This window comes from Triturus cristatus, chromosome 7, assembly GCF_964204655.1.
Source record: "Triturus cristatus chromosome 7, aTriCri1.1, whole genome shotgun sequence".
Classification (NCBI taxonomy): Eukaryota; Metazoa; Chordata; class Amphibia; order Caudata; family Salamandridae; genus Triturus; species Triturus cristatus.
Window position 1 is genome coordinate 1,457,112,219 of NC_140590.1, and position 24,281 is coordinate 1,457,136,499.

Here is a 24,281-nt window from a genome sequence, read left to right on the forward strand (position 1 = left end):
AATAAGACAGAAGTTGTGCTTTTTGGGGAGGTAAGAACGTTGTGGACATCGGACTGGTGGCCATGTGAGCTTGGCCAAGTGCCAGAACCTAAACAGGTCAAAAAATATAAACAAGGAAACCCTATTGATCAGAAGGGACCAAGGGTACACGGTTATTTAGAAGAAACAAGGTCCCATTCAAAAATAGATACAATTTTAAATATCACAATTTTCCAATCAAAAATTGGATTTAATGTTTTATTCAGAAGATGAATTAAGATATAATACAGTTGCTAAGAACAAGAATGCACGTGGTGAAATAAGTGAGCAGCCCGTGAGTAGTAAAGGAAATCAGCCGATTTACTAACCGCAGGCAAGTGACTTAAAAAGTGACTTTTTGTGTATCTGAAATAAAGATTATTTAAAGTCACAATTGAGAAACATCTCATACTCTGAATAGAAAATTCCAGTGTAACATCAAGAGATTAGAGATGTAGGTCGACGACGTTTCGATCCCCAATTTGATGGTGGGATCTCTTCAGGACTAACAAGGTGATGGAATGCCTGGGAAAGTGAGCCTGGGTGGGTAAGGAAGAGGGGGGTGGGGAGAAAAAAGGGAAAGGAGTTAAATTGCGGGAAAGGAAAGGTAAAGGAGTTGTGGGTAATAGCATAGTGTGGTGCATTGAAGCATAAAGTTATGCCGAAGGGGGAGACCGGTGTATATCTTAAGGATAATAGTAAGAGGGATTGAAGGTGAGGGAATTTACCGGAGTGGGGGTGTGAGTGAAGGAAATAAACGAAGGTAGGGATAACCAGAAGGGGCGTGGGATGAGGTGGTGCCATGAGAAGAAGGGAGGAGGAAAAGATAGAGGAACTTACTGTACAGGGGACAGCTGAAAAGGCAAATAAATGCAGGAGCCGTACTAGGCACGTTGTTCAATTGCAGCAGAGAATGCAAATCATCGCGCACGTTGCTCGATAGCAGTTCTGGAGAGGTGAGGGGTACTCCTGTGTTAGATAGGGAGAAGGGTGGAAGAATAAGGAGTGAGGGAGTGTCACTGTGTCGTTCTGGTGCCAGGGGAGGGGAGGGGAGGGTGATAATTACCTGGAGGGTTAATGCTTCAAGCGCTCCTGGATGAGCCTGTGCGGGGGGGCACAGTCGTAAGAGATCGAGCGGTGGTTGTTCTAATGGCGGGAAAAGGGGAGGGAAACGGTAAGAAATTGCCGAGAATGGCGAATAGTAAAACCAGAGCGGTGGCCGGTAGTGAGGTAGGATCGTAATTACCTGGAATTTGAACAAGGTCAGTATGGAATCTTCCTGGTGCGGCAAAACCGGCAATAATTATCCGCGTGTAAGTAAAACTTCGTGCCAGAAGGAATTAGAGGCAGCCCATGATGGCGGATCTAGGGGTGGGAATAATTAGAATGGTTGCTGCTGAGGCGGACAGGAACGAAGGGTGACAAGGAACCAGTAACCGTAAGTGAGGCGATTGTGTTACCTGAATGGAGATCGGCTCAGTCTGCACAATCTTCGTTGCGAGGACGATACTCGAATGGAGGTTCCGGGTCTGCAGCGAGTGACGGGCCGGAAGGGGCAGTCATAAGGAAGTCTCCTATGTAGGAGGTGGGGGCGTGTCCTGAATGTGGATAATGTGAAAAGGGAGAAAGGACACGGAAGGGGAGCAGTGTCAGGTGGATACAGAGAGGAATGAGGAGAAAGGTGCAGTGCACCAGGGAGAGGGTCCCGGCGAGCAGTGATAAGATAAATTTAAAAATTAGAGAAATAAGCAGGAAGGACCAGGAGATTGTAGGGAAAGGTAATAAGGGGAGGAAGGACGATGAATCAGTAAGTAAGGTATGAGGTGGGTGGAAAGGGGGAAAGAAAAGGCACTGATGGCAAGGGAGTGTAGTGTTGGTGTGGGGGGTAGAATGCAGTGAGTGCGGGAAAAGGGGAGGAAGGGGAAAGGTGGGGGGCCGGGGGGGGTTAAGGATTAGAATTAGAATTAAGGGGATAAAAGGTTAAAAAAGGGGGGGGTTAGTTGTTGGATTCGTTGGCTTGGGATTAAAGTCAGTCACAGTAGGTGTACAGATTAATCATACAATGATAATATTACAGAAGATTGGACCAGTCCTCCAGGCGGTTGAGCCCGGTGTGTAAACTGTCAGTACGAATTATCCATTTTAGTTCTTCTTTGTCCAGAATAGCAGCAATGTTAGTGTTCCTTATGGGTTGATGTATTATGTTAATGACTTGCCATTTGATGTCGTCCTCCGTGTGGTTCAGGGTGATGAAGTGGTCCACAAGTGGCGCATTCGGTGTTTTACAGCGTATACGACTTCTGTGCTGGCAAATCCGGATCCTGATCTTTTGGGTTGTTTGTCCAACATAAATCAAATCACAAGGGCAGGTAATAGCATATATCACATTGGCAGTGTTACAATTTGAGAAATGTGAAAGAGTGACATCAGTGTTAGCATGTACAAATTTTTTCGTGTCTTTAGTGAAGTTACAAACACTGCAGTTCCCGCACTTAAAATGGCCTAATAGTGGTGGTAGACCTCAGGCACCTCTGAGGGATTGGTCCTTAGTTTTGGTGGGGAGTGCGGCCCTGACAAGATGGTCTTTTATGTTTTTGCTTTTTTTGAAAGCGAAAAGAGGGCGTTCAATCTTCAAACTGCCGGCATTAATTGTAGGCCAGTGTTTAAGAATACTCTTCCTAACTGTGTTAGAGATAGGTGAAAAAGTGGTCACACAGACTATCCTATCGTCCCTTCTTTTTTCTTTGGGACTAAGTAGGGTCTCCCTTGGGCAGTACTATGCCCTTTTGAGGGCTTTTTTCACAAGTTTACGTGGGTAGCCTCTGTTGGTCAATTTTTTGGAAAGGATTGAGGCCTCCGCAAAATAGTCTTTCTTAAGATAACAGTTGCGGCGTATCCTAAGGAATTGTGAGTAAGGAAGGGAGTCTCGTAAGGCTCTGGGATGATGGCTGTTGTAGGATAGTAGGGTGTTTTTTTCTGTGGGTTTGCGATAAAGTGTGGTATAAAGACCGCCATTGTAAGCTATAATGGATAGGTCAAGAAAGGCAATCTCATTTTTGCTATTATTTGCAGTGAATTTGAGGCCATTGCAGTGTGAGTCGAGCCAATCCTTAAATTCAGATAGGTTCTCTTCACTGTTGTTCCAGATCAGGAAAATATCGTCGATGTACCGCTTCCATTCTAGAATGGAATTTCTGAAGGGATTCATGGGAGATAGTATGCGGTGTGTTTCAAGCCAATCCATATAAAGTATGCCAAAATTTGGAGCAAAAACGGCACCCATACTGGTACCCTTCACTTGTTGATAGTAGTTACCATCGAATAAGAAAAAATTCCTAGTCAAACAAATTTTGAGGAGTTTTATGATAAAAGAGGTAGGGACAGCGTGGGGTTGGGGTCTGGAGTTGAGGGTAATGCCAATTATGTCAATGCCTTCCTCTTGAGGGATGTTTGTATATAATGATTCCACATCAAGGGTGCATAGTAGATGGTTAAGAGGGTCAAAGGGGAGTTCTTCTACAATATTGACCATAGCCATGGTGTCCTTGATATAGCAAGATGTTTGGGGTACGAAGTCCCTAATGAAAAAATCAATGTAATTCCCAAGGGGTTCAAGTATGGAACCGCACCCAGAGACGATAGGTCGTCCCGGGGGGGTGGTGGCGTTTTTATGAATCTTCGGTAGGGTGTAAATAACCGGTGTACGTGGTGATTTCGTATTAAGGTACAGATATTCCTTTTTACTCAGGTAGCCTTGATGAATGCCCTCCTCTGTAGCATCGAGGATCAGTTTTTGTATCTCACTGGTGGGATCACAGGGAAGTTTTAGATAGTGTTCAGGTATAGATAGTTGCCTTAGGATCTCTTGTTTGTATATATCTATATCTTGGAGAACAATCCCTCCACCCTTATCAGCAGGCATGATAATTAACTTGTCCATATGTTTGAGTTCTTGTAAAGCAGACTTCTCTTGAATTGTGAGGTTGTATGGGATAAATCTGCGTGTGTGTTCAAGCTCTGAGATTTCCTTAAGAATAAGTTTTTCGAAGGTGACTATCTCAGCTGGAATACTGTTGTTGGGTGGGGCGAAAGTTGAGGGAGGGCGGAATGTCGTGAAAGCAGTGGAAGGAATATAGGGAGTATCTTGAAAGAATGCTTGTAGGCGTATTTTCCTAAAGAACCGTAACAGTTCGATCTGTAGTTGTAGGAAGTCTGGTCTAGTGGTAGGGACGAATGAAAGTCCTTTTTCTTAGTACCGCAATTTCATTCTCCGAGAGTTGGTGATTGGAAAGGTTAAAAATAGGAATGGCTTCTGGGGCAGGCATGGTGGTACTAGGTACGTTGTTGTGGTGAGGCCTGGTGTTAGTAATATGGGCGAAATTGTGGGCAGATTGAGATAGCTGAGGATTTACCACTGGTAATATCTCTGGCGTGTCTGCCTGTCCCCTGGAGTACTGTACCAACGAGGTGGACGTGATCTTCCGCGAGTTGGCTGGCGGCCCTGCTCTTGGCCTAAAAAATGTGTATTTCCTCTACCTCTGGATGTACTTGGGTCCTCAGTTGAGTCTGAGTTCTCAGATGAATCGGCCGATGTATCTGAAAAGCTGACTATATTCTGTTGCTTGTTAAATCTTCCCCAGGGCCGCTGTATTCTTGGGCCCAGGTATGCTCTATTTGTGAAGAAGTCTTCAACTAGATAGGGGTATGTTCTCTCTATCTTATAGTTCTTCACGTCTCGTTTGACTTTGGTGATTTTTTTATTTTGTTCAATTCTGTGGAATTCTGACAAGGTTTTCTCAACTTTATCTAGGAGTAATTTTGTGTCTGGGATACTACTGTTTTCTTTAATCTGTTTTTCAATGTCTTTGATTTCCAACTCTAGTTTCTTGGCTTCTTCATTGGCTATGTCAATGCCCAGCACCATCCAGTGCCTTGAGCAGGTTGTACCAATGTGACTAAATCTTGTCAGATATTTTTTAATTTCAGTGAAGACCCCTGGTATGTTGCGTACTTGTAGGCCTACTGGTATTGTGTCTGACTTCAGGTATTCGGTTAGCATTCGAACCATAAGTTGTAACCTTATAAATTTTTTGGTCAATTTTTCTAGTTGATCAAAGATAGTGCTCTCAACTGTACTCGTATTATCTGTAGTCTCTGTGAAGAGCGAGGGACCCTCTAATATTCTTTTAATATACTCATCGGAATATAGAGGGGCGTGTTGTGCCATACCAACTTAGGTGGTGATGGAATGGGAAGGGGTGAGGGAAGGGGGGGGAAAAAGGAAGGGGGGGGAAATTTTTGGTTGTTTGGAAGGGGTGCCCACTAAATCTAGTTTAGTAAGGGGGAATACAGTACGAATTCCTTGCAATCCAGCGATTGCGCTTATGTCAAAAAATATAAACAAGGAAACCCTATTGATCAGAAGGGACCAAGGGTACACGGTTATTTAGAAGAAACAAGGTCCCATTCAAAAATAGATACAATTTTAAATATCACAATTTTCCAATCAAAAATTGGATTTAATGTTTTATTCAGAAGATGAATTAAGATATAATACAGTTGCTAAGAACAAGAATGCACATGGTGAAATAAGTGAGCAGCCCGTGAGTAGTAAAGGAAATCAGCCGATTTCCTAACCGCAGGCAAGTGACTTAAAAAGTGACTTTTTGTGTATCTGATATAAAGATTATTTAAAGTCACAATTGAGAAACATCTCATACTCTGAATAGAAAATTCCAGTGTAACATCAAGAGATTAGAGATGTAGGTCGATGACGTTTCGATCCCCAATTTGATGGTGGGATCTCTTCAGGACTAACAAGGTGATGGAATGCCTGGGAAAGTGAGCCTGGGTGGGTAAGGAAGAGGGGGGTTGGGAGAAAAAAGGGAAAGGAGTTAAATTGCGGGAAAGGAAAGGTAAAGGAGTTGTGGGTAATAGCATAGTGTGGTGCATTGAAGCATAAAGTTATGCCGAAGGGGGAGAGCGGTGTATATCTTAAGGATAATAGTAAGAGGGATTGAAGGTGAGGGAATTTACCGGAGTGGGGGTGTGAGTGAAGGAAATAAACGAAGGTAGGGATACAGGCAGGGATATGGCAGGGATATGACAGGGATATGGCAGGGCGGGAGCGTTGCGGCTCCCACCCTGCCATTGCAAACTGCTTTGCTTCATTGAAGCGAGAGCAGGGAAACCTGCTCTCGCTTCAATGAAGCAAAGCAGATTGCTTTTCCACATGGGGAGCAGCATGTTAGCTGTTGCCCATGTGGAAAAGCAATGCCGGCTCCCGCAGGAGGCGGGGAGCCGGCTGGGACTGTGGGGGGATTGGGGACCCCACCATGGTCCACAACGATGTGGCCAGGCCCCGGGTGATGGGGGCCAGTAGTGGCCTTGGAGGGGGCCACGCGGCCCCCTCCTAAAAATAAAAAAATAAAAAACGGCCCGACACACCCTGTGACACGTTTTAAGTTGGGGAATTCATTCCTCTTCAATCGAGAGGTCCCCTAGGGGTTGGGGGGCCAGACGTCCCCGTTTTCCCAGGACGGTCCCCGTGTCCCGACACTTTTCTCCAAGTGACTCAAATGTCCCTGTTTTCAAACAGTGTCCCCGTTAAACACAGAAAATGTCCCTGTTTTTCATTGTTCTGGTTGAGCATGCGCGCGCATGGTCTCTTTGCACTGTTTACGGCATGTGTCGTCACTGAGGTGAGCGCTGTAGCAAGAAGGGAAATCCTTTGAAGAGAGACATTTTACACGCAGCGCCACCTACGTCATCGTGCCAGCCAAAGTTTCTACTTTGGATAAAACAATATTTCTTCATCCTGTAGCTTGTATTCATAGTCATACAAACTTTTCAGTAGCCCTTATGCATACTGTGGAAGGATTAATGCATTGCTCATTGCATGTTTTATTCATAACCAATTGATGCATGCTTTGTGTTCTCCATATCAAAGCTATGACTTGACCTTTTGACTGACCTTTCAGATCAGGGCAAACTGTTTAGCTGGAAAGGACTTAAAGGAGCAGGGTTAACGCCTGTGGGAGAGGCGAGCAGCGCTGCCCGAGCTTTTTTCTCAGGTCTTCACACTATTGCACTATGAGATGATACCAATGGCTAGAGTGCACTATACATACCCCAGTAAGGTAACATGACATCCCAGCAGTGACTACGCAAATGTGGGAGGACTGTGTGGTCGGCCAGCCTTTGTCACCCTTAAGACTCTAAGGCAGTAGTACCTGGAGAGAATTTTTTTTGTACATTGGTCCATGGCTGCCATTTGGCAATTTAGCATTCCGCAGTTTACCTCCCATGCTTTTCTGTCATGAGCAACTAAGCAACATTGGTGAGTTGTACTTTATGTGGTGCTGACGTGCAGCTATAGGAACGAGCATTGATAAAGCTAGTAAATCTGGCGTTTGCTAGCCTGTGATGTTTTATTGATTTTTGGCAAATATATGCTATAGTCCTTAAAAGTGTATATGTAATAAAAAGTACTAATGCTGCTGTGTGAAGGAGAGGGTTGCCAATAAAAGACAGCGGATTTGTTGTCTGTAATGCTTCATCTCGGTCTGTGGAGGGAGCTGTAATTGTAGTCCTTTTTCCATGTCTATGACAGCTGTCAAATACTCCTACTTTTATGTCGATGGTTACTGCAAACCGTAGTCCTACTTCTATGTCTATGACCTGTCCAACTAGCCCACCAGGTACCTCCAGTAAGCGCCACGGAGCTGCGTTGCAGAGTGTTGTAAAAAGGGGCGTGGCATCCGAACACCTCTCTGCAGCACAGCTCCCTGGCGCATACTGGAGGTACCTGGTGGGCAAGTTGGCTGCCAGGGGACCTCAGGATTCAAGGGGACTTAATCCCCCAACTTAAAACACGCCATGGGGCGCGTTTGCACAGAGGTGAAGGTAGGGGGCGGGGCCTGAGGTGATATGTGTGCAAAGACATCATGTGGCGCGTTTTAAGTTGGGGAATTAATTCCTCTTCAATCCAGAGGTCCCCTAGGGGCCAACTAGCCCACCAGTTACCTCCAGGAAGCGCCACAGAGCTGCGTCGCAAAGTGTTGTAAAAAGGGGCGTGGCCTCTGAACACCGCTCTGCAACGCAGCTCCCTGACGCATACTGGAGGTACCTGGTGGGCTAGTTGGCCCCCAGGGGACCGCAGGATTGAAGAGGAATTAATTCCCCAACTTAAAACGCGCCACAGGGCGTGTTTGCACACGTCACCTCAGGCCCCGCCCCCTTCCTTTACCATTGTACAAATATTCCTCTAAAATCAGCCGCACTATGAATTCTGATTTACTCACCTGTTCTCAGGAGAGAACCCAGTGCTGCATCTTTTAGCCCAGCACTGACCCTGAAAAATAATTCAAGCGTACTTACTAGTAACTTGTATTTCCTTCCATAGCAATCCATTGTGTGGTTTTCAGCAGAAAAGTTTCTAAGTGTCCATTTTTGAAACTTACAAATATTCCTCTAAAATCAGCCGAACTACGAATTACGATTTACTCGCCTGTTATCAGAAGAGAACCCAGGTCTGCATCTTTTAGACCAGCACTGACCCTGAAAAGTAATTCTAAGCATACTTAACAGTAACTTGTATTTCCTTCCATAGGAATCCATTGTGTGCTTTTAAGTAGAAAAGTTTCTAAGTGTCTATTTTCGCAAACTAAAAATATTCCTAAAAAATCGTCTGTATGACTTAAACACATTCTTTCAACTGTTTACAGGAGATTCACCTGTGCTGGATCCAGGATCCACCACTGAGTAAGAAAAAGTAACGATAACACTATTTACCTGCTAAGTGAATTTTCTGCCATAGAATAACATTGGTGATTCTATGTGAAAAATGTTCTAAGTGTCAACTTTTAAAATACAATAAAAATCCTTAAAAATCACTACTGTAACCAAAACGCTTTTACTCAACTGTTTACAGGAGATGTCCAAGAACTGAATCTAGCATCCAGTCCTGTGGTTAGAAAAGTAATCCATAAAGTAACTAATTGCATTTGACTAGAAATTCACATTGAGCTCAATGTTGCTTTGTGTTTGAAATTGTGTTGCCCATTGCAACAACTGTAACTACTGTACTTAAAAGTCTATTGCCTATTTGCAAAGTATTTAAACTAAAGTAATTCATTCTGAGAAAGTATATTTTGTATTGTAATGTATAATGTAATTAAAAAAATAAAATATCTAAAAATAAACAGTTTAAACAATGTAGTAAATCAGTATTAAAAAAATCAGTATAACAATTAATACATTAAAAATTGTCATTTACAAAACCTTTGAAATTCACTGAAAAAACCATAGGTTTCAGGCCTGATATAGTTAGGAATTAGCATTTAAAAAACCTTTGAAATTCACTGAAAAATCCATAGGTTTCAGGCCTGATATAGTTAGGAATTAGCATTTAAAAAACCTTAGAAATTCACTGATAAAACAATAGGTTTTAGGGGTGTTATAATTAGCTGGACATTTCACTCGAACAAAACCTTTGAAATTCCTCCGATACAGTTAGTTGTACTAACTACATCTCGCGCGCCCGCAATCCACTACTGATGATGTCACATATTACATCATTCATGACATGGTCAGTGACATCACTGATGACATCTCAAATGACATCACTGATGACATCACTGATGACATCATCCACGTGACAATCCAATGCACCTCATCATACACTAGTATAACCTTTCATCACTCACTGTAAAATAGAGAGTGCCAGATTTAAAACCTTTGACACACCAATACAAGTTTCTAAACACCAACTCAGTGATTCCTAGATCTATACACACATCTAATCACTTACCTATAGATTCACTCATACATGCTGTCAATGATCAATAGAACACTATCAAATATACTTATACACCATATCGACATTACACACCAGCACACATCCTAATCAAATCAAATCAAATCAATCAAGCTTTATTCGACAATTAAGTCATAAAAGCACATTTACAAACATTGCATAAAACAATTAATAAATTTCCTAAAAAAATTAAGATTACTATTAAATCTGTAAACAACCGTCGAACAAGCTATTTTTTAAAACAATGAGAGAGAAGCATAATTTGTAGGGCCAGCCCGTTAGCACTTATATTACACAAGTATTAGCATAGTGTAGCTAAATGATTAGACTACTTTGGTTTCCTTCATGTAGTAACTACTTCAGGTGAATTTAACTGAGTACAATTTTGTTTTAGGGGGGGGGAATTACAGCGTGCTTCAGAGCTTTTGTCCTTATGCCCCAGGCCCACCCTAAGAATTTAGCCACGGCTATACAGATCGGGGGTGCGGAATCTGTGCACAGAATGCGAAGGGCTATGGCATATCTTCTGATACCCAGAAGTCTACAGATTGGTTTTATCCATATTCCCCGGGGTGCTGCATACATTGGACAGAAAAATAATACATGTCCTACAGTTTCGCATTCTTCGACACATCTATAACATTTGTCGTTCTTGGTTCCTTGTGCCCCCCAACTAGAGGTGAATTCTGCAACGGGTAGAGTGCCCACCCGTATCTGGAAATATAGTTTATGATCCAAAGATTTTTCAATTGCATCCCAGTACTTCTCTAAGGAAGGATAGGCTTTTAAATCAAGAAAACGGCATGATAAATGGGTAGAAGAGCCTTGAAAAATTTCCATCTTATAGACCCATTCCCAATACATTGTTTTCAACTTGTCTTTGGATGGGAAAACAGCATTTGCAGGATCTTTCCAAAGTTCAATTAGGCCTATACTACCCAAAAGAGATTTAATTCCCTGTAACCAAGTTATTTTGTGGAACCTATCAGATTCTATTATGTCCACGAAGCCACTCCTGTAATGGGCAAGTTCGTCTGTACACCATAGCCGACGCCAGTATAATATTGGACGAAGCTTCACCAGATGTTCAAGTGGTTTTTTGCCAAGGTCCAATAGTAAAGGTCGCAATGGCGTGCTGGAAGGTAGAATTGTGATCTTGCGTAAAAACGCATTTTCTAGTACCTTCAGGCTATTCAAATTACCGAAGCCCCAGAGCTCAGCCCCATAGAGGCATGAGCTCAGGACCTTCGTCCCATACATTTCTAAGACTGGAGAAATTGGCTTTGTGAATGAAGTTTTGAATCTAGATAGAAGAGCACCTGATTTTTGTTTGTGTTGTAGCACGGCGCGATCTAACTGGCAGCCCCAGCGCATGTCTTTCTGTAGTGTTATGCCCAGGTATGTGAATGAGGTGACCTCCTCCAGGGGTAGCTTATTCATATAAATTTTTCCTTTAAAGGATTTATGGGCATTAAATGACATGAACTTCGTTTTTCCCGTGTTAACTTCCAAGCCCCTCACTGTGCAAAATTCTTCAAAACACCCGAGGGCCTTTTGTAGGCCACTTGGGGTCTTGGAAAGAATTAACGTGTCATCCGCGAACATGAGGATGGGAATGCGTACTCCTGCCAGGGCCGGCGCGTCGGTGTGGGTCAGTGAGAGATGTCCGGCCACCCCGTTGACAAAAAGCGAGAACAGGGTCGGTGCCAAAACGCACCCCTGCCGCACGCCTCTGCCAACCGGGAAGTCCTCTGTCACCTCACCCACGCCCCCCCACTGCACCCGGGCAACATTTCCCACATGTAAGCGGATGATCACGGTAAGAAGTTCAGGCACAATACCCATTTCCCTCAAAACCTGCCAGAGCCTTCTACGTGGTACCAGGTCGAAAGCTGCTTTTAAGTCCACAAACACCGCATAAAGGGCGCCATTCCCCAAGACCACCGTCTTCCAATGCAAGTTGACAAAACGGAAAACTTGGTCTATTGTGCTTGTCCGGGATCTGAACCCTGCCTGCATTGGGCTTAAGATATCCCCATCTTCTATCCATGTTTGAATTTCGTGAAGGAACATACGGCCTATGATCTTTTGTATCGAATCTATTAGACTAATTGGCCTGTAATTACTCGCGATTGACTTATCCCCCTTTTTGAATACTGGGACAATTTCTGCACCCTCCCACGAGGGGGGGATATCAGCTCCCTGGGCAATTGCGTTAGCAAGTCGCATAATATAGCTAGACCAGAGGCTTCTGCCAGTAATGAACAGGTCCGCAGGAATTCCGTCCATACCAGGAGCTTTTCCCCCAACCACTTTATCTAGGGCTCTATCTACATCTTTTAATGAAAATATTGCCTTACCATAATAAACATGGCTAAGGGACTCGCTAGAGGTTACTTCACAGGGTGCAGCATACTGCGGTTTGAAGTAGTCAACCCATGCGTTCTGTGCCACGTTGTTCTGAGGGCGCTCCGCTATACCACCCCTGTCCCATTTATATGTGTCCCAGAAATCCTTGCTATTCTTGTTCCTGCAAGCGTCTAGGAGATCCTTCCACATTTCGTTGTCCCACACTCCCTTTGCCTCCTTCAGTGTCTTCCCATAGTGTGACCTGGCAGATTTTACCAGTAGTGGATCTTTCCGTTTGAGTGCGGTACCAAGTTCAGCTCGGGCTTTCCTACAATCAAAGTTGTACCATCCCTCTTTTTTATGATATTTAAAATTTCTTTTAGAGATGGATTTCACAAAATATTTTCTCAGGCCCTCAAAAAGCCTGTTATGAACTTCCACCACTATCTGACAGGAGCTTTGGCCCTCTGTTGCTATACCCGGTACTTCTAGTGCACCAGTTACTTCTTCATTTATTGCTACCAAACTCTTTGGATCGTCTACGATCCGGTCCCATTTTAAATAACGCATATTGTTAGACAACGAGTGTTCAGACTCGTGTGTACCTCATGGGGGTAGTAGATTCCCAAACAAGGACATATTGAATAATGAAGCTAATGGGTGGTGGTCGCTCTCAATTCGTTTGACAACCTTCATGTCTCTAAAGTGGGGCCAAAGTGTAACATGGATAAGCAGATAATCTATTCTGCTTGCCCTACGGCCATTATCAAAAGTGTTTGTCCCTGATTTGTCTGACAAACCTCTGCCGTTGGCTGCTCTCATGTGATTACCTAAGCACAGTCCATTTAGCTGGATTGCCGCCTCAGTCCATCTTTTTACGGGGGCGGTCTCAAGAAGTGGAATTCCCCAGCTAGCATCTTCTTCTGCAGTAAGCTGTAATGTATCATGATCCAGGGGCTCAAAGGATGTGTTAAAATCACCTGCTACAAGGGGTAGAGTGTTCGGGGGCAAGGAGTCTATTGCTTCTTCCAGTAGCTTAACGACTGGAGACTTTTTGCCCCCCGGTAGACCTCGTGCATAAACATTAAAAATTTCTAACTTCATCCCAAACTTTGAAACAATCCTTACAGATAAAATATCGTCACTAATTCTAGGGCCTTGGGTAACTCGGCACCCCAAGTCTTGCTTTAGCCATATAGTTAGCCCGCCAGACGGGCGACCTCTAACGTTTTTTAGTGCTGAGATGTGAAAGTTAAGAAATCCATTGCACGGCAAGGGATCTATTAGCCACGTCTCTTGGAAGAGACATATGTCAAACGTAGATATGAAACCCAACCAATCAGGGTCTACAGCTTTGGGGCCTAGACCTGCAACATTCCAAGATATTATGGATATAAGGCCGTTCTCTCTGTTTCGTCCCTTGATAGAGTCTGGGCTCCATGGTAGAAGGCTTGTACTATCCCTTTCTGGATGAGCCGGGTTGCCTTTACTGGAAGTGCTTACGTTAGTTATAACACCAAGCTCTGATTCTCTTCCTAAATCAGTAACACAACTTGATGGGAGTATCACCCCTGTCCCAATGGTTAATCGGTTTTTCTCTCCTGTCTGATACTGGTCAGATGTAATTATCCCAACAGGTTCATTATTGGTTTCAACATCCTCGATTGCAATTGTGCAATCAACCCATTTTTCTGCAGAAGTTATAACTGGTTTAGTTGTTTTATTGGTATTACTATGAGGGTTTAATCGTCAATCACAATCTTCTAATCCGGAGGACCCAATAACCTCATACTGTACATTGGGACCTCTATTGTGTCTGGGCCAAATATCTATACCTCTCTGACCACAGTTCACCAGGTTATGCTGTTGATGATCACAATAGAAGAAGGACAGGGGCAGGGAAAGAATAGGAGTACAAGATTTTAAGTTCTGGCAGTTGCAGATATATTCCACTGCCCTAATATCTCTAAAATTGATTATTATGCAGTCTCCTTCTATTGTTTTCCTCTTTGGGCCTACCCAGTTAACTCGTCTTGCAAAAAGGATTTCTGTTGAGACATGCTGGGGTAAGGGGCGGTTTGAGTTTAACCAGAACATACATTTATTCTTCAATTCCCTATAATCCTCCTTTTTATCCAGGCCCAGAGGCGTAACCCCTGCCAATATTATCACATAGGGTCTGGACTCTGGTGGGAGGTGTATACTTGGGAATTTTCTTGTTACTGGGGCACTGGGTGCTTCCCTCCCCAGATGCTTTATTACTGGGCTTCCACATACTGGTGCCAATGCACTCCCCATGCTCTCTACATTACGTGTAATAATCTTGGTGGTATCCCGAGTTACCCGCCCCACTATCGGCGGGTTGGATTTAGCTACAGTGGGAATGAGGGTTGGGGCGACATTAGCAGTTGTGGTACTTTCGTCAGGGATCATAGCTGGTAACTTGTCACACGCCTGACAATGACTAGCATTTTTTTGGCGAGTCTGTGCTGACGAATACACCAACTCCAAACAGGTCAACCTATTTTCAATTCCATCCAGTCTGTCATATATTGGTTGACATGTTTTGTAGAAAATGGACTCTATCTTTCCCCAAAATTCGTCTCCTACATCTTGTAGTTCCTTAGATGGAGCTAGTAGGGATAGTATTGGTGCTCCATCATTTTTTTCGCCAACTGTGGTTGTTCCTGGGAGGACGGGGGACTTTTAAGGAATATCCTCGGGAATAGTTCGCCTAGCCTTTGCTATTTGTCCTCCGTTTGTCGGATCTCCGCGTTTCCTTTTAGGTCTTTGAGTTTTAATGCTCCCCTTATAATTTGGAGGTGGTATTTTTCCCTTTGTATTCGTGGTGGACCGAGTCTTCACACTCTCGGACACACCAGCAGTTTGAGTTAAATTTGTTTTGCCCACTCTCGGTCTAGTGCTGAGATTAACCCCTTCAGACTCCGGAAGGCAATAGATAGATTTTTCATGAGAAGGAGAGTTATTTTCCGGGACACAAAACGCGGAGTTTACATCATTTACATCATTATCGGATCCCTGTTTGTTGTTGTTGTGGACCGGGGAATGTGCGTGAGTCAAGTGGCCCAGAGAGGAACGTTTGTCTGCCAAGGATCCCAGAGATAGGCGTTTCTCGGTAAAATCAATTTCCTTGTCCAAGATAGATGATACTCTCACCAAGAATTGGTCTAGTGTTCCGGCTATAGACTTCCGGCCCTTATCAGTAACAGCGGTCATTATGCACATGTAAGTTTATAGTTAGCTTGGGGCCCTAAACACCCTATAAGATACTGCTGATACACCATATGGTAGTTATATCCCTTAAACTTTTGGACACCAAGTAGATAGTTGGAGAAGACTGACCTTAGTGATGGGATCAGGGTGGGGGGCCCCGACCCGACCTCAAACGTTCTCTAACGGGCTCAAACGGGCCCGCCCTTGGCCCGGGCTTCGCCCGGCGTGTCCCGCGCGCATCCCGCGAAGCGGGCCACAGCGAAAGTTATAGGCGCCTCCTGGCGCTGGCGCTGCGTTGCAATAGCGCGCCGCCGCTGGGCAGCCGGGAATTGGAGTCCTGGGGCGGCGACGCAGAAGATGAGGGTTACGGGTCTTGGACACCCCCTTGACTCTTGGCAGTGGCGGCGTGTACCGGGGCTCTGCAGTTGAAGTAGGTTCTTTCTGCTCCCCCCGCTCCGCCGGCCACAGCGAAAGTTATAGGTGCCTCCTGGCGCTGGCGCTGCGTTGCAATAGCGCGCCGCCGCTGGGGCAGCCGGGAATTGGAGTCCCGGGGCGGCGACGCGGAAGATGAGGGTTACGGGTCTTGGACACCCCCTTGACTCTTGGCAGTGGCGGCGTGTACCGGGTCTCTGCAGTTGAAGTAGGTTCTTTCTGCTCCTCCACATCCTAATCACTTATGAAGTCATCCTACTCACTTATGCAAACAATGGATCATACTTACTTTTAATAAGCTATACACTTATAAAAACACCACTTCATCTATTCATATAGATAATAGCTCATACTTAGTGTGTTTTAAAATCACTATCACAACTATACAGTTATCCATAGAGTCACTCATACAATCACTGAGTCTTATGTATACTTATTTATATACAACAACTGACACATACACTGGATTTTATTTTTCTAGTTTGTTGGACATGTACCATTGAGACATATATTTGCTCATCGCCACACCCATAAAGAAGTTTTAACTTCATATACCTACTGAATCAACTATTCACACATCTTTGGGCAGTCACCAACCTCCCACCGAACCACACACACATTCACTCTCCCATACAAATACTCAGTTAACTAATCAATAAATAATATAGACTTTCAAGTAGCTAGTAACCAACTAGTGCAGCAGTTTACACAACAACTGACAAAGTGATACAGATATTCACACAGTTTAGTCACTATCCGATATATTTAGTGAGACACTATAAATTAGTCGAGTAAACAGTCAATCACACTGCTACTAAAACCTCCATCCAGATATTTATATTTATATAGCCACTCATTCTTCAATGCAAATTGCTATATATATAATACATATTTAAATAACGAACCAAACCACATTCTCTGGATGATGTAATCAGTGATGTCATCAGTGATTTCATTTGAGATGTCATCAGTGATGTCACTGACCATGTCATTAATGATGTAATATGTGACATCATGAGCAGAGTTAGTACAACTAACTATATCGGAGGAATTTCAATGGTTTTGTTCGAGTGAAATGTCCAGCTAACTATAACACCCCTAAAACCTATTGTTTTGTCAGTGAATTTCTAAGTTTTTTTAAATGCTAATTCCTAACTATATCAGGCCTGAAACCTATGGTTTTTTCAGTGAATATATATATTTATACTTGGCCCTATGTACTTGTGTGACTTAATAATACAAAAGGGATGTATGACCTTACAACGCATGCTGTTACAACGCATGCTGTTACAACGAAAGTTTTACAACGCGAGTGCATTGACAACGCAGGACATTACAACGCAAGTCTTTACATCGACTTGCACTAGATGGCGTGCTAACATTAAAAAAGTGTAATTTACTATTCCAACTCCAGCACACGTAACAGTAGGGAAGGTGTTGGGATAGTAAACTACACTATTTTTAATGTTAGCACGCCATCTAGTGCAAGTCGATGTAAAGACTTGCGTTGTAATGTCCTGCGTTGTCAATGCACTCGCGTTGTAACAGTTTCGTTGTAATGGTAGTGCGTTGTAAAAGTTGCGTTTTAAAGGTTGTTCCCCATACAAAAGAGATATGGTGCAACGAAGGTAAAGAAGTGCATCCATTGTGTGTTCTGACATATATGTGTGTATATTTTAATGTTTTTCCTTTTCAGAAACATTTGATTTGCTGATATTAATTTTTTAATGGTTTAGATTGAGAGGTGTGCTAAAATGCATTTAATACTGTGTGTTCGCCAGGGACTAGTGAAAATGAATCATATGCGTGTTTAATGTTTCTTTATAAATTATGATAGTTGTGGTTTTGGTTTAAAATTATATGTATTAGTTATTGTGCCACATACAAGAGTACAGCATGATCTCCGGAGGCACTTCCCTAAGCAAAATCATGTTTGGCTGTGGCGATTGTTGCTGTGGGGAACCGGTCTTCTTCCCTCCCGAATGAACTTTCTCCTACCAGCTATAAGCTGAGACAGCACTGCACTCGACCACTCTTTCCTTTGCTCTGTGGCGGTCCTTTGGTTTTGATAGATTGGAGCTAAGCACGTAATATGAGGACAAAAAAAAAAAAAAAAAAAAAAAAAAAAGAGTACAGCATGATATAGCTTGATTAGTTATTAAATATTTCATTATTGGATAATATCTAGGGTGTAGAACTAATATACCTTAAAGAGAAATGTTAAGCTAGCGTGATTGTGGGCCTTATGTTTACAGTTGAGACAGTTAATACTAATGTGCAAGTTGTTTTTCTACATGTGTTTCTTCTTTGCAGGTGCAGACCAAAGGCATAGGTAGGGAAAAGCACATTATAGTTTAGAGATAGTAAGGAGAGGAAGAGCTGGCAAGGTCAAATGATTTTAATAAAAAACAAGGGGAGTTTTATCAGTTGGCACTATCAGATAAAGGGAGAAATCAAGGACACTTTGGAAGCAGAGACTTGAAAATTGGAGTAGTGTTCAAGGTGCCAAGTTTTTTCTGGTAACTGGAAAATAGTTTTATTATATGTATGAGGTCATGTTTTCTCGAACGTTGTTTGTGCATTTTAATTAGTGAACCCACTTTGGGTTTGGTCAGATTCCCTTTAAACTTGGAGAGGTACTGACCTCTCTTGACATCTCTGAGTGTGTCACTTCATGCTATACATGACTTCTTGCTTAGAGAACTTCTACAGAGGTTCTGATGCTGACACCTTTTTTGCTTCCTTGACTTAATGGGGTTTTCCCTAGCTATAGGTAAGTGTCGGGTTTATTAGATGATGAAAATCTTTTCCATGTATGGGGAGAAGGATCAAAATCATTTATCCAGTCATCAAGTTCTTTTCCTCATATTTTTATTGCTACAACGGAGATGCTTATATGCTCTTTGCTGTTGAGGACCAATATTGCATGACGCTTTGGTCTTCCATTAATAATTTTAGACTTTTACAGTATGTTCTTGAGATTGATTTATATTAATTTGGCTTTGAGTTTGTAATAAATCTTTTTACTTCAAGTAACTGATTCAGCTGAGCAAAAACAGTGCTCCATGACATATATGTAGGGAGAACCCAGTTGTTACTTCTGGGATTTTGATTGTCCTGTTTCTCTAGAATTATTTGTGGTAAAGTTGTATTGTGTCACATGTAGTGTACTTCTTATCATGCAAACTTCTGTCAGCTGTCTTGTTCTTATTGTGGTGTTTTGTAAAACCCCAAAATAAAGGTTGTAAAAAAATGTTACTAATTCCGACTTTTATTGTGTGGTCCTAATGATCACACTGTACTTTCAGATTTAAATTGTTGTTAACCTCTTCCTCTCAGGCTACTACAAAGGTCTATTGACCAGAGTTCAATTGAAAGGAACGGTTCAAAGCATTCTCAATACTCATGCATAAACTGTCTGGTAGTATTAATGCATGTTGCCATCAGGGGGCACTTGCTACTGTTTGGGGAAATGGATATTCATTACTTTCTGTGTCATTGACACAGCCAAGGACTCTCTTCCTTGAGTATGTCTGAAAGTAAGCATTACAGACTAAAAAAAGGGCACAGGGCAAGTGAACAAACTTACCATGTGTTCACTTCTGTACATGCATAGACAAAATGCTCTGAAATCCAGGATATATATATTTTTCTAGATGTTTGGGTTTTGGATAAAGAGTTGGGAAGGTGATACATTCAACATTTGTAAATGGTTGTTAAACATATTGTGGCTATGAGTAAGCCTATTCTGAAGAATACTAACACCCTTTTGATACTAACATTATTATTATGATATTTATTATTATTAATAATAGTAAAGACAATAATATTACTATAATCTGATACTTACAGCCAGAAATGTGATATGATGTATGGAATATAAAATACATTGTCATTATTCTTATCAACATCCCGCTCACAACTTCTTTCTCTTGCACTTGAAACAAGGTTGCTTTGGTCTTGCTACTAGAGGGAAACTACCATAACAATCAGTGGCATTTAAAATCCACAAGACACAATATCTTCCGAAGTCCACTTTCAGCATTGCGCATATTCTAATGATATGTAATCTAACAGAGAGTACTCTCAGTGGAGAGTGCCTGTCACGGGTCAATGACAGTTATGTTACACTGTTTATCTTGTAGATAGTTGATGGTGAAAAAATATTGGACAATCCAGCAGTATTTATTGCATTTTGTAAGGCTAACATTTATAATAGTTGCATTAGCAGTCCTGAGGAGTTCCTCCTTCACATTTAAACCAAGAATTTGATCATGGTTTTGAAACAGCTCTTGCTCAAGATACATCAGTGCTTTCTGAAGTAAGTTAGAAAACTGCATTATTCCTGCTAACGCTTAACTTTTACATGAAGGAACAGGAAAGTTTCATTCAGGTCTGTGACCTCCCATACCACTAAAACATGAATTGTATTTAGCTCTGACCTAGCCACATGTATAATGCATGGACGTCAACTACAACTAATATCTTGACACATGAATACCCTAAACTATAGGTCAGGTGGAATCATAATATTTCTCTAAATGTAGTCTCCTACTTCATGACATCTTTGAAGTGAAACAAATTAGAGGATTTGTCCTTGGCCTAGTAATCAATATTGAACATTTTCTGAGCCCCAGATATTTTGCAAATATTGCACTGTTTATTTCCTTCCATGCTGCACAATGACAGATCAATTTGTGTGTCTACTAATGGCACAATAGCATTATATTGAATAACTAGTGAGGAGTGTTGATAACCTTTGGTGGCATTTTGTATGCCTCAGAATTGTGTGATCAGTAGGGACGAAGCTGACATGTAGTCTGGCACCACTATTGGTTGACTAAATATGAGTAGATTTAATAAAGGGATACCAGTGGGAGTGACATTTCAGAATCAAATAGAAGAATTTTATGGAGGAATCGCCATATGCCTCTTACTCCCTCTCGTCAAATAAAGAATTCACATACAGCAAAATTGGATTGCGATGATTCTTAATAAACAGCTTAGGTGTAGCCATATAGTGATTCCGCCAATAAATATCTCAAATGTGAATATTGATCATGTAGTGCAGCAGGTCTAAAGTGAATGCACATTGATGATTGTATATGGTATGACTTGCAGTGGTATATTCTATTTCTTGAAATTAATTTGTGTTGATTGTTTGACTAATGCATTTATTTCAGAAATCGAAGTGGTAATGCTCTCCCTGCCATGGCAAACAGATTATGAGGTATTCAGTATTCTTAAAAGAGCAAACTTTGTTGTAGAGACATATACTACTTTATACACTCGATCTTACTTAATAGAAACATTGAAAAGAATACTCATATATGAGTTCATGTGGTTTTATTTCTAGCTGCTGCTAATATCTGATATCATAGTCAGCTGCCTGAGTGATGCCAAATACCAATGTTGATGTTATTGACTCGGTTGAATCAAATTGGAATGAACACCGCAGCAACTTTGTCTTTGTCCAATGATCAATGGTCCCTGTAAAATTGTGTAAGCTAGTTTCCCAAAAGCCTGACACGTACACAGTTAAAGGAGCTGTAAAATTATTAGTTTCTGGCACCCTTTGGGGCCTTCTCGGAAGATTGATTACATTTATTGATCTTGTGTTGATTAGTCTGGGTGAAGAGGATGGATGACAGGCACCATCCTACGTGCTCTTCTCTTTTCTTACTTTTTATTTCTATTGTATTCTCTCAATTTCTGGTCCCTTAGTTAATGAAATTTTATGTAGCTCTGAGTAATGGGTTTTTATGCAGATTTGAATAATTATATTTAAATTCACATATGCTTTGAATATATTCTTTTAACATTTAGGTAATTTGAATGAGTTATTATAAGTGTTTGTGCACATATCTTTTTAGTTAACTGTGAGAAGACTATAGGTATGTTGATTATAATGATTGTAATTAATCTTCAATAAAACTTTACTTACTACTTTATTTCTCAGATCCATTTTGATGGCTGGAGTCATGTCTATGATTTTTGGATTGATGCAGATCATCCAGACGTACACCCCATGGACTGGTGTGCCAAAATGGGACATCCCCTACAGCCACCACTCCGTAAGTAGATGTCCCTGTTCAGTTGTTCATGTAAGTGTCTACCTCCCTTGAGCCTATATGATAATAGCAAAACCACTGTGTATGCCCTATACATATCTGCCAAATCACTAAGAGACAGATTTGGAGTTTCACAAATGGATTACTCTGTCATAAACTTGGAGGATATCCCGTCTCCCTCTACATTCTATGACACATGTAATAAGGCGGATAGGATATCTGTCACGTTGTGACGAGTAACCCATACACCAAACTTGAATCCTCCATAAGATGTGAACAACTCTGAGATACAATTCCTGTTAGAGTCCATTGAGGTCTCTCCTCCATTAATACCTAATGGATTTTACTAATTTAGATGTAAGTATTTTTCTTTTTTTTTAAATACCATGTTTTAGCACAGTACTCAATCCTTTTGGAATATTGCTCTGCATTAGGGAAGATAGTGATTTTTACTTTTTTTGCAAGGTATTAATAAAATGGGCTTGCTTATGTTTGCTGTGCCATTTGGCACCAAGATGTGCAGTACCAAACATCCTTTTCTGTGGTATATGTAGTTTATTTATTGTTTCATAAAATAGAATGGTTAAACAGTAATTAGGCATACATTAAAAATGCTGCTGTCAAAACTGCATTACTTCATTTAATATGTTTTATATTTTTAGCATTAAGGAGCACTTTATGCATAGAATATGAATATGCATTCCATGTTTCGTAAGCATACATTACATATAGAGCAAGCTATCATTGATATGATGAAACTGAAGACATCTGTGGAATTGTTGTAGCATACAGTTTCAAGATATAAAGTCCTAATTGAAATGTTTTAGCCTGAATATACACTGCTGCCCCTTTTTAAATTACTATATGAGTAAGAAGGATTTTAAGGAGTAAACAATTTCCACCTGGGAGCCTAAGTACATTTCTTATTACAGATTTAATATAGTCTCCAAAACCTATTTTAAAAAAGGATTTCCAATAGCATTTTAATGTAAATTCTAGTGCTATTAAAAATTCATTAACTAAAACGCAGGACTGTGGAGCCTCACAGCTGTTAAAATAGCCTTTGTGGCCTTAAAGTAAAGCTGAACTTGAAAATGCATTATGGATGCTCTTTGTAAAAGTATTTTTTGCATTGAAAACAAGTAATAAAAACAATGTCAGTACCTGGTAACTAGTGCTTGAGTGACAAAAATATATTTTTTGGGAAAACTTGGATTAATTTCTGAAAGAAATGTATGGGAAGAAGAGCATCAGTTCTGAATGTGTACATTATAATTTTTAATGTACCCATCAAAGTACAAAAAAAACAGCAAAAAATGATGCACACCAAAGGCCTTCATGTTAGCCTCTACCAGCAGAAATTAATTTACGGACACTGTGTCAGAGTCGGATATTACTACGATTTTGAGGCCTTAGTTAGAAGTCTTTCTTACCTGAGATCTAGGTGAAAAGGTGGACAATGAAAAGCACTTGAGAAAAATTAATGTATTGGCAACATGGCAAAGTAGAGCATTCCCAAGATTTTTCTGTGGAATTGATCATCTAGAAAATAATGGAGCCGCATTAACATGGTGCCTCCTTAGCCCTGCCTGTCTGAAACCAACCAGGGTAATATATACCATTAGTGCAGTGTTTGAAAGGTGGGGAGACCTTAAAATTATTAGTGTGAACATTGCTGGGACATTTTCTCCACATCTAAAATTTTGCTAAGAAAAGCAGAGTGAAAAAAAATTACATTGGGCCCTCTAGTTCACCTGGTTTAAGGTTATGTTTTTTCCAAAACTAGTGAGCTTCAAGCTTGTTTTCATGCACAAAGCATTTGTCCAGCCATTAATGATGCAAATGTGTTATTCATTGACAGAGGATTAAAGGAAGGCGCATCTAGATTATCAATTTTAATTCTATTGAATTAGGCGCAGGCACAATTTGTTTCAAAGCAAGGATATAATTTCTCCTTATTGTGTCTTAATGGAAAGGATATGTTTAATTGAATTACAGGCGACTGAAGCATGATGCAACTAATGTTCCTGCAAGAGGCTGGTGCTTATAGAAGTTGCTGGGTCACCCCGCACAAGGCCACAACTCAAAAGACATGTGCTAACACAATGGTGGTAGGAGGGTGTGCGAAATACAATGCAGCAGTGTACATGAAGTAATCACAATAGGGCAACCCACTATTCCCCAAGGAATTGGGTAGATCAGTTAAATAACAATAGGTACCTTGAGGATTTATTTAGTAACAATTAATTAGTTAATTAGGAAGTCACAAAAGTGATCTTAATTTCCTTAAACTCAAGCAAAAGAAGGAAAAGGGGAAAAACTCATACAGTGCAATAATACAAAAAATGACCCAAGTTCAT

The 24,281-nt window shown here is 41.4% G+C and overlaps 1 protein-coding gene across 4 annotated transcripts in view; it reads left to right on the forward strand.

Annotated features, from left to right (window-relative positions):
* L3MBTL1 (L3MBTL histone methyl-lysine binding protein 1) overlaps positions 1-24,281 on the forward strand; it is a 501,211-nt gene that overhangs the window by 363,961 nt on the left and 112,969 nt on the right. For all 4 annotated transcript variants that reach the window (XM_085619211.1, XM_085619212.1, XM_085619213.1 and 1 more), the window contains one exon: positions 21,810-21,924. In XM_085619211.1, the coding sequence (XP_085475337.1) occupies positions 21,810-21,924 (115 nt within the window). The remainder of the gene's footprint in view (positions 1-21,809; positions 21,925-24,281) is intronic.